This window comes from Nannobrachium achirus (genome assembly GCF_963921795.1).
Source record: "Nannobrachium achirus genome assembly, chromosome: 4".
Classification (NCBI taxonomy): Eukaryota; Metazoa; Chordata; class Actinopteri; order Myctophiformes; family Myctophidae; genus Nannobrachium; species Nannobrachium achirus.
The window spans coordinates 29,442,118-29,452,805 of NC_137813.1; the positions used below are offsets into that span (position 1 = coordinate 29,442,118).

General features: G+C 41.6%; 1 protein-coding gene across 1 annotated transcript in view; it reads right to left on the bottom strand.

The window, feature by feature from the left end:
* Positions 1 to 891: 891 nt before the first annotated feature.
* LOC308283568 (homeobox protein Dlx4a-like) overlaps positions 892 to 10,688 on the bottom strand; it is a gene marked incomplete at both ends in the record, with an annotated part of 19,155 nt that continues 9,358 nt past the window's right edge. Inside the window, one exon of the mRNA XM_080724007.1 lies at positions 892 to 1,149. Within this exon, the coding sequence (XP_080580133.1) occupies positions 892 to 1,149 (258 nt within the window). The remainder of the gene's footprint in view (positions 1,150 to 10,688) is intronic.

Consider the following 10,688-nt stretch of genomic DNA (forward strand, 5'->3'; position numbering starts at 1 on the left):
GACGCGGCGCGCTGCCACACAGCACATCCATTTCCCCCGGTGGGGAGAACCATGGGAGAACATGTTCACCGCGCGGCAACGCTGGAAAAATAGAACAGCGGTGTATCGGCGCGGCAGGCGAGGCGGAAGACCCACGAATGCGCGCGTCTGACGCCACCAGTGTGGGTTAGTTCATTGAAAATAATGGGGCCGTATGTTTTGGCGCATCGCTTCCGTGCCGCCTCCGCGTCCGGTGTGTGTTCCCCTTTAGTGTTTTTTCACACTTTTCATTAAATGTTAATTATCAGCCCGATTAACAAATGTAATTGGTGCACACCATCAGAGAGAAACAGTTAAATTTCTGAGACCATTTACATCAAGGAAAGTCAGCTGGTCAGTATTTGCTGTCATATGAAATTACTGGGGATTTGAAGACAGGAAAAAGAAAAACTAGCTCTATTGATTGATTAAAACAGCTTACAATATTTTGACCCACAGCCATTTCTATTGGCAGAAATGTATATTTCTGAGACTCTCGGATACGCTGGAAAGTCCAACTGTCAGGAAACACAAGTTTATAAAGTCTTTATTCAGTTCTTATTAAGGCCACTGGCCCACAAAGTCAAAAAACACAGAATATATGAAACCGATAAGACCAAACGACTGAAGATCATTCATCATGGGCAATGACAAAAAAACAAGAACCAAAAAACAAGAGAGACTCCAAAGAAGGACCCAATGGGAGAACTGAGATGCTTGCTCGTAATCAAAGTCATATCCACTTATACACAATGGAGTGTTAAATGAAACACATAGTGTTCCTGTGTACCTTGACCTGAAGCAATACTTTGTCCAAAACATGTGTGTTCTTGTTGACTGAGGCCTCCCTCCTCTCTCTCCTCCCCTCCCTCGTCACATCATTTGAGTCCTGGGCATGGAGTCCTGATGGTGATGACTTGGGTACCAATGTCCAAAATTGTTCATGTATCCACCGGAGTGCACGGGCGTGCCTTTATTGGCCATGGAGATGTCCCACAGAGGAGGGGGCATCCCCGGGGAGCAGGGGGAGGCAGAGGACGCTGGGTGCAGGTGGTCTCCTTCGGGTCCGCAGGGGCCATTCTTCATGATCTTCTTGTACTTGGAGCGCTTGTTTTGGAACCATATTTTCACCTGGAGGAGGGAGAGAGAGAGAGAGAGAGAGAGAGAGAGAAGGAGGTGTGATTGTGCGCAAGTGTCTGTAAGCTGGGGACATGAAGAAGCTCAATATTCAAAACGTGTACAGAATTGCCATTAGAGTAGTTCACCCCCAAAATTACTTATTTTCCATTGATTACTCACGCCATGGAGACTTAGAGTTCAATAATATTTTTTGGGTTTTTGTCACACTCCTATGACAAAAAAAAATATTATAGTAAATTTACCCTGATGGTTTCCCCATGCAGTGCCATGCATTTGGGTCCCCATCGAGGGCCATGCATTTGGGTCCCCATCCGGAGTCAATGGGGGTACATTTACTATAATCAAATGTTTGTCTTAGGAATGCGGCAAATACAAAAAAAAATATTATTGATTTCAATTGAATTCTATGGCATATTTTGGAGTGAACTACACAACATCAGCATAAAATGTCTATATGTGCAGCGTGGTATTGGGCTGGCTACTCAGCCCAATACCTACTCAGCATACTGTATTATGCAGTATTTGACAGCCATCCAGCTATTATTCTGCACTGTCTTGGTGTTAAGCCAACTATGTTGTCGTTGCCTAAAATAATTGATATTCCCAGTGTTTCCAGCATGCATGCAAATTGGGCGTCAAATTATGTGAATATGCCTGCCGGGCAACATGTTAGCTTTGCGGGGATGACGATGAATCATGAATAATTACATGCACTCAGTGAACAATGCTTTGATCTAAAAACAAGTTTTAACAGCGATATAAAAAGAGAGAAAGAAAATAAAAGGATTGCATTGCCAGGAGAAATGCGCCTAGCCATGCCCTGGGCCAAACTGTAAACACAGCAACAACACAGAGAGAGATGAAAGAATGACATAAACATGCGACAGAGATTTCATCCTGGCACTTTGGTTGTTTGTGACTTTTTCTCACAGACAATTCTTCAGAAATCTAATTTATCAATATTTTGGTGAATTTTATGCTTTTACTCAAGTACATTCTGAATACCAGACTTCTACTTGTAAGGGTGCCCTCACACCAAAATACCTATGGGAGTGGAATCCGCGTTCCTCCAATGCATTTAAAATAAAAAAAAATAAAATAAACTGATCTACGAGTTCCAGTCTGGCTTCAGAGAGTCCCATTCCACAGATACATGCCTCATCTATTTGAATGATTACATCAAACGTGAAATTCACGATGGCAAATATTGTGGCATGGTCATGCTGGACCTCCAGAAGGCATTTGACACCGTCGATCATTCTATTCTGATCGAAAAACTCAAAGCTATTGGTCTTGATAGCACAGCAGTGAGATGGATGCACTCTTACTTGGTGGGGAGGGAACAGATGGTGGAAGTCAACGGAACCCTGTCCCCCCCCCTCCCAGTAAACTGTGGAGTACCTCAAGGGAGTATACTAGGACCACTGTTGTTCTTAATATACGTAAACGACATGTCATCTGCTTGTGACTGCAATCTGTTTCTGTTCGCGGATGACTCGGCTCTCCTAGTCTCAGGCAGAGACATTTTGCAGGTTGAAAAGGCCCTTAACTGTGAACTTAACAAGATCTGCACCTGGCTCAATGACAACAGACTCTCAATTCACCTAGGCAAAACTGAATGTATCCTCTTTGGATCTAGTCAGAAACTTAGCCTAGTTGAGAACTTCACAATTAAAGTAGGTGACACTGTGATAGAAAGAAAAAACCACATCTGCTACCTGGGTTGCATCCTGGAGGCTAACCTATCCAGTGAAAAAATGACCACCAAGGTAATCAATAAAGTCAATCAACGAATTCGCTTCTTGCAAAGAGTTGCCCCACTGATCAATATTAAATCCCGAAAGACACTAGGAGGTGCTCTTATTGGGCCCCTCATTGATTACGGAGTCCTTGTCTGGTATCGCGACGCCCCAGCTGCCTTAAAGCTAAAGCTCCAAACAGCCCAAAACAAACTAATTAGGGTTGTGCTTGGTCTCCCTCCTCTGACCCACCTTACCGAGCATCACCACGAAAGCGTGGGGTGGCTCAAAGTAGCTGACAGAGTACAGCATCTTGCAATGGGCCTGGTGTACAAGATACACTACACCTCCAAGATTCCCATGTACCTGACAAACTACTTCTTAAAGGTCAAGGATGTTCACGATCATAACACCAGAGGCAGCTCCACTAATCATCATCAGCGTAGATTTAACACTAAACAAGGCGCTAACTCGTTCTCCTGCTATACCATCAACATGTGGAACGCCCTTCCACAAGCCCTAAAGGAGAGCAAATCCCTAGCCTCCTTCAAAATTGGTATGAAAAGTCACCTTCAGACAGCAGCTACCCGTGACTTGTAAATAGACTAAGCCCCCATGCTCCCCCCCCCCTTTTTCTCTGTATTCTGCCTTTTGTTTTTGATGTTATGCTTTTGAAACTGATATTATCCTAGATAAAGTACTATGTTCTATCCGTCTGTCTTTCAATGTTATATGAGATACTTAAAGTGTGGTTCCTGTGGAAATAAGCCTCGGCTTTCTAGGATCTCCTTTTAGTTGACCTTGTACCAGTGATTTGTACTGTCATGAAACTGTACTTTTTTCTATTGCAAACTTCTAATAAATTCTTCAATCAATTTCAATGAGAGTGAAGCGGTTTCATGCCAGCAGAGGATTTCTGCAAAAAACGCTCCCTTATCATTGAAATGCATTGGAGGAACGCGGATTCCACTCTCATAGGTATTTTGGTCTGAGGGCACCCTAAGGGTGCCCTCACACCAAAATACCTATAGTCGAATCCGCCAATGCATTTCAATGAGAATGGAGCGTTTTTTTGCAGAAATCCTCTACTGGCAAAAAACGCTCCATTCTCATTGAAATGCATTGGCGGATTCCACTATAGGTATTTTGGTGTGAGGGCACCTTAACAGAGTATTTCCGCATTGTAGTATTGATACTTTTAGTAACAAAGTAACCAGTGGTGGAAAAAGTACTAAATTTCTTTACTTGAGTAAAAGTATCAATACTGCAATGTAGAAGTAGTCCGTTACAAGTAAAAGTCTGTAATTCAAAATGTACGAAAGTGTTTGCATAAAAATGTACTTAAAGTACCAAAAGTAAAAGTAAATATGTTTGAAAATAGCTGATCTACAAGCTCACAACGCGTCGCAGAATAAAATAGGGCATGGTGGTTTATGTTTATGGTGTATGTTTTATAATATCATAATTTATATCTACAAAGTAGCTAGTAACTAAAGTTTTCAAATAAATGTTGTGGAGTAAAAGCACAATATTTGGATCTGAGATTTAGTGGAGTGGAAGTAAAAGTATTGGAAATTGGAAATACTCAAGTAAAGTACAAATACCTCAAAAGTGTACTTAAAGGTGGAGTGACATGGCCAAAACAGCTAATTAAGGCTATCAAATTAGACAATTTTTTAATGATGTCATGTACCCCCATGTTAAATGACCCAATCAAATTAATTTATTGTAGTTACTGTACTGAAAGTAGTACTTTCTGTACAGTAACTGAAATAAATTAATTTGATTGGGCTAATATGGGGGGAGGGGTGGAGTCGATTATCCATATCATTATCTTTTGAAACTGCCCCAAAAAAAGCTGTCCGAGGTGTGTTTCCGACTTTCTAAACCAACTTTAAAACTATCAGTTCTAGGGGTAAAAATTATATAGCATTCGCTATAAAATCAATGGTTAGACCGATGAAAAAGTACATGTCTTCTTCAAAAAAGGTGTCAAAAAAGGTGTACGAGGGTCAACACGCTTCTCCCCGTCTATGAGACGGTTTTGTCGGCCATACCCTGCTGTCTACTGCCCTAAACCTTACTGGAGCACCCGGGACACCGGAGCAAGCGTAACGAGGGTCCAGCGATCTCCTCCTCCGACCTCCGCAGAGGAGGTCCGTCACTCCGTGGCTCATACACTCTGTGTGTGTGTAGCCTGTGTGTGTGTGTGTGTGTGTGTGTGTGTGTGTGTGTGTGTGTGTGTGTGTGTGTGTGTGTGTGTGCTTTCGCGCGCGCGCGTGTGTGTGTACACACACAATAGCTCTCGCAAATAGCCATGCGGTGCAGGGCTAGCCGGGCTAAACGCTAACAACAAGGCATCACGTTGTGCGTGGCACCGCACGACGGACGAAGTATACATTACGCGGCACCGCGCGACGGACGAAGTATACATTCACTACTAACTGATACGGCCCCGCCTCCTTTTCAGACTGTTTGAAGAAACACCACGTGACTTACTGTATCATAATGTTAAATTTCGGCCGGTGTCGCCACTCCTTTAAGTAAATGTACTTAGTTACTGTACACCACAGAAAGTAACAAATGTGAGTACTGTTTTACTCCACCACTAGAGATGTGGCACCCACATCCTTGTAAAAATGATATCCTTGTAAAAAATAAATCTCATTACAGTGCTCGTTCAGATCGATTATAAATGTGTAGGAAAAAAAATATCAGACCACCCGACAATCGGAAAATTGTCTTATATGGCCACAACTGACTTCATTTTAAATGTGGTTAGGCTATATCACAAAGAAGGAATGCAACACTTGACAAACATTTTATGACAGTATTTTTCATGCTTCGAGTCATTTCAGTGGAGGTAAATTACAGCCAGTATGAAATTAGTATCGAGGTTGGCAAAGGCATAAAACCCGAACTACCCACCCACTTTATAAATGGGCAAGGTGGTTCTAATTATAGCCTATTTTTTATTATTCAAGCATTAACTTGAAATTGCATCATAAAGTTTCAAATGGCCATTATAGTTCTTTTGTTATCATTTCTAAAGCAAAGTGCACTCAGCATAAGCCTCAGAGTTCATCTATTTTAGTAGGCTACTCTTCTTGAGTTCAAATAATACTCAGGATGTACACTGTGCAGGTTACACTGCCCTTAAAGGCAGCTTCCATGTCAAACATAACAACAACATATTCATAAAACCGCAGCTCGCATAACAATTACGTTAAGCAGTGGAAACCAAACCGAATGATGTGGATCTGGGCTCATGAGGCCAGTAGTCAATCAACAGCACGTTAAGTTAATGTGAATATTTGTGCGGTAATTATTGGTTTCATATTCCAGCAGTGACTGACATAGGCTGTTCAGAGCTCCACTAATGTGCCTCACATCGAAGAGAAGGGGGCGGAAGGCTGAGAGACAGTCCAGGTGACACTGCCTGTGCAAGGATGAGTACAACATAATGAGACTGTCTGTTTATGCACATGAGGGGGTGGTGTGCACTTCTCTCACTCTCTCTCTCTCTCTCTCTCTCTCTCTCTCTCTCTCTCTCTCTCTCTCTCTCTCTCTCTCTCTCTCTCTCTCTCTGTGTGTGTGTGTGTGTGTGTGTGTGTGTGTGTGTGTGTGTGTGTGTGTGTGTGTGTGTGTGTGGTGTGGTGTGTTTCGATGTGCGTGTCAGGACTCGGTATATGTGTGTGTGTGTAGTGTGTTTCGATGTGCGTGTCAGGACTCGGTATATGTGTGTGTGTGTGTGTGCGTGTGGGGGGGTCTCGCTCTTTCGAACGACCGTCATTTCAACAAAGGAGCGTCGGGAGGGTTATCGACTCACCCCGCAGAGGTTAGGTTAGGGTAAGAGTTAGAGTTGGGTGTCGAACAGATGACACGTAGTAACAGAGAAACGCTCCCGTGTGTGTGTGTGTGTGTGTGTGTGTGTGTGTGTGTGTGTGTGTGTGTGTGTGTGTGTGTGAGGGGAGGTGTTATATTAATGCATGTTTTAATTGTATGAGAATGTGTACTGTAGGTTACTGTTGGTGGGGTATCATAGAAGAGAGAAAAAGAGAGAGACAGAGTCAGAATAGAAGGGGGGGGGGGTAGAGAGACTGAAAGATTTGCGAGAAAGATGAACGAGAAGTGAGAGACAAGAAGAGAAAGATGGGATAAAAAACAGAAGACGTACTGTCAGAGTGAAGGACAGGAGAGATCATATTGGTAACAGTACAAAATACCAGTAAGATGCCTACAGGCGAAAAGCCTAGGGCGAGGTCGCACAGGACACATTTGCACAGGACAGAATCCATTATTAATCTATATCAGACCATACAGTTACCCATATATGGAGATCCCTGATACTCATATATAGAGATCCATGTACATAGAGATATGGGCATATTGGTTGGATCGGCGGTTCTACAAAAAAAGAAATTTGTTTCATACAACTGTACATTGTGCAAGTACAGTAACGGCAGGGGGAGCAGCTAAGAACATACTGTAGGGAAGAATCTGAGCTATCCATGTGCAAAGGTTGGAGTCTATAGAACCAATCGTGTGCTGTGAGACCCCAGACATGCGTCCGTGTGTGTCAGTATCTGTCTCTCAGTCCTTGTCCCCTTTTATGGGCCTATTGGTTGGATGTTGTTTTGTACAACTGTACATCAGGGATCTCCATATGTGGGCATAAAAGGGATTGTATGTATGATGTCAGACATCCTAATTTGCAAGTGTGACTCGTGTCGCGGCAGCCTCACTGGTTAAACTGCCACAATATGTCCATATATGGGCATTCCCAGATATGAGTTTAATATTGATGGCATAAAAGGAATTCTATTGTATGGGAATTCCCAGATATGGGCTTAATATTGATGGGCATAAAAGGGATTCTATTAGTGTGGTTGCACTAACATCATTTGGGAATCAGATGTAAATGTCGCAACTAGTGCTTTTGGAGAGGGAGAAAATTATCACTGGTGATGAAGGCTTGTACCGATATAGCTATATGATGGCTATCTTCTAGTGTGTTGGTGTGTGTATGATATCTGTGTTTACATACTGTATGTGTGTTTACGTGTGTGTGTGTGTGTGTGTGTGTGTGTGTGTGTGTGTGTGTGTGTGTGCGTGTGTGCGTGCGTGTGCTTGCAAATAATATATATATTATTTTGAACAATTCTGTACAGTATGTGTGTGAATATGTTTGTTTGTGTGTGTGTGTGTGTGTGTGTGTGTGTGTGTGTGTGTGTGTGTGTGTGTGTGTGTGTGTGTGTGTGTGTGTGTGTGTGTGCGTACGTGCATGCATGCATGCATGCATGCGTGGTGAACTTGTGTGTATCAGGATAGTCAAACAGTACTAATTATTCTTAGTGTTTGTTTTAACCTGCACAGTGTGCCAGAAGGGTGGAGTTTGCCTCATAAGGTTCAGGGTGGAGTTTGCCTCATAAGGTTCATATACAGTGACTGCCAAGTTTATTGAAAAATCTACCGTAATTAGAATACCAATATCTGACAACTCAACTGAACCGTCTGGATGCAGTAAGAACTCATGTAAACTTTGACTAGAAAATGAAAACATTAAAAAAATATTTAATCAATAAACCATCTAAAATAAACACTAGGGCTATTACATCTACAAATGCTGTTCTATCCATTTATAGTAATTTAGCTAAACTTGTCTATCCAGGGTAATTTGCCACTGAGGTTGATATCCCGGTTCAACATTACAAGTCAGTGAGAATAGGGATGTTGAAGGTTCCGTTTGACACATGAATGCATGAGTATACACATGTAGTGATAAACTGTGCACTGAAGTTTACAGTCTACCAGCACAAGTGTGTTGTTAGACATTATGACAGGCAGGGCTGAAGAACATGGAACAACTTTAACCACTTTCAATCTGGCATCACTATTTCATGCCATGTCATTATTAGGCCTATAGGCAGGGGAGGGGAGGGATAATGAAATGTACATTTTCCAAAATAGTCAAAATAGCTGACCTACTAGCTTGGGGTGCAACACGTTGATTTATAGGCCTAAATATTTTGAAAGTGTAAAGTAAGTGGAATACCCCTCATTTTCAACATTGAACTATTAATATACCTTGGAGTTGTTGAGTGGAAATAAAAACGTCCCTCCCTTCTGTGTTGCCTAGAACTGGACCCACAATAAATCCTCCAAGGTATTAAAGACATAGTCCAATGTTGAAAATGAGTGCTATTCCCCTTTAAGTGTTTAGGGTCCTGATTCATTACACAGTCAATACAGAACATGGTCCAAATATGCTGAATGATGGTCTTACTTTTAAGAAAATTATGTATTTATTGTATTTATTATGGCCCCAAAATGCATATATAGCATTTAGAAATAGACACATTGCACATGCATGCCAGGTTTAGCAAATAAAGGCTAATTGCAGCAGACCCTTGGCCGCGTGAGAGTTTGTGTCAATATGAGTAAACCAGCCGTGAGCCACATGACTGTGTGTCAATACAAGATGTTCTGTGTTCCATACTCCATACCAGTGGCCGCACATTAAATCCATTACAACCTAATACCGCCTAATACCAGCACTGCTATATTACAAAATGAGTGCAGTAAAAAAGCCACAGTCGCAACATCCACTTCCGAAGGGCTTAAAATACGGCAATTAAATGACACCAAATACTTGTAATTTTCAATACATTTCTGTTTCTTGTTTCGGGTAATTGACCATAGTCACACCCCGGCCATTTTGCTCTTACTTCTTATTTGAGGGGTGGGATGAGGTGGGAGGGGTTTCTATTTGGCCTCCATTAATCATAACCACAATCTTAAAACAATTTTCATCACATCTCCATGTCTAGTTTGAGGCAACACATTTGAGCATTACAACGTAACGTATGCATGTGGACGTAGCCAGACTAGCCACACAATACAGTTTTTGTTATTTACAAAACATCTGCCATGGGGCAATATATATTTGTGTGACTTTTCAGCATCTAAATCTAAACACATTGTTACAAATTGACATTATGTACATCTCCATGTGCACGTAGATGTAGATACAGCCATCTCCAACTTAAAATATTTTCTTTACTATATTCATGGGGGTGGTTTGGGACCTCAAGCAGCACAGCACAGCACGGTATCCAGTAGGCTATCACTAACATCTCAAGAGCAGCACATTTGAGAATGGCAAATAATGAGATGTTTTGTCACATCAGACACACAGATGACAGGCCACTTTTGACCCTGTATGTACAGAAAGATGGCCAGGATTTGATATCTTTAACTCAGTGAAGACACTAGAAAACAGATTTAAATCCAAGTAAGAGATGCAATTATGTTTTCGTGCCCAGATCTTATTTGTCAAATTAAAGTATATGAAAATATCACCATTTATGTTCTCCTGTAAGTGTATCCAATGCAAGAAGTTGGAATCCGAATAGTTGTTAATGCAACCAGTGATAGCTTTGTTCATTTGATCCAAAACATAAGTAACTAACATACAGCCAAACAAAGGGTCCAAAGGGATTTTCCAAACACTGCCTCTTTGTCTGCTTAGAGGGCCCTCTTTGAACATATGCGAACACATGTACAGTAGCATGTTTTATATATATTTTACGCAATATAATGTATATATTATACCACTGTAAATATGATAGTTTATTGTCTTTATAGCATAATTACAAATGATGCGCTAAAAAACAAACATCCAACACTGCTTAACTTAAAAAAATAAATGATCCTGACCGTACACAAACATGTCCCTTCGATGCCCTGACTGAGCATTCAATCTCAGGGAAAATCACTTTGACAAAGGGT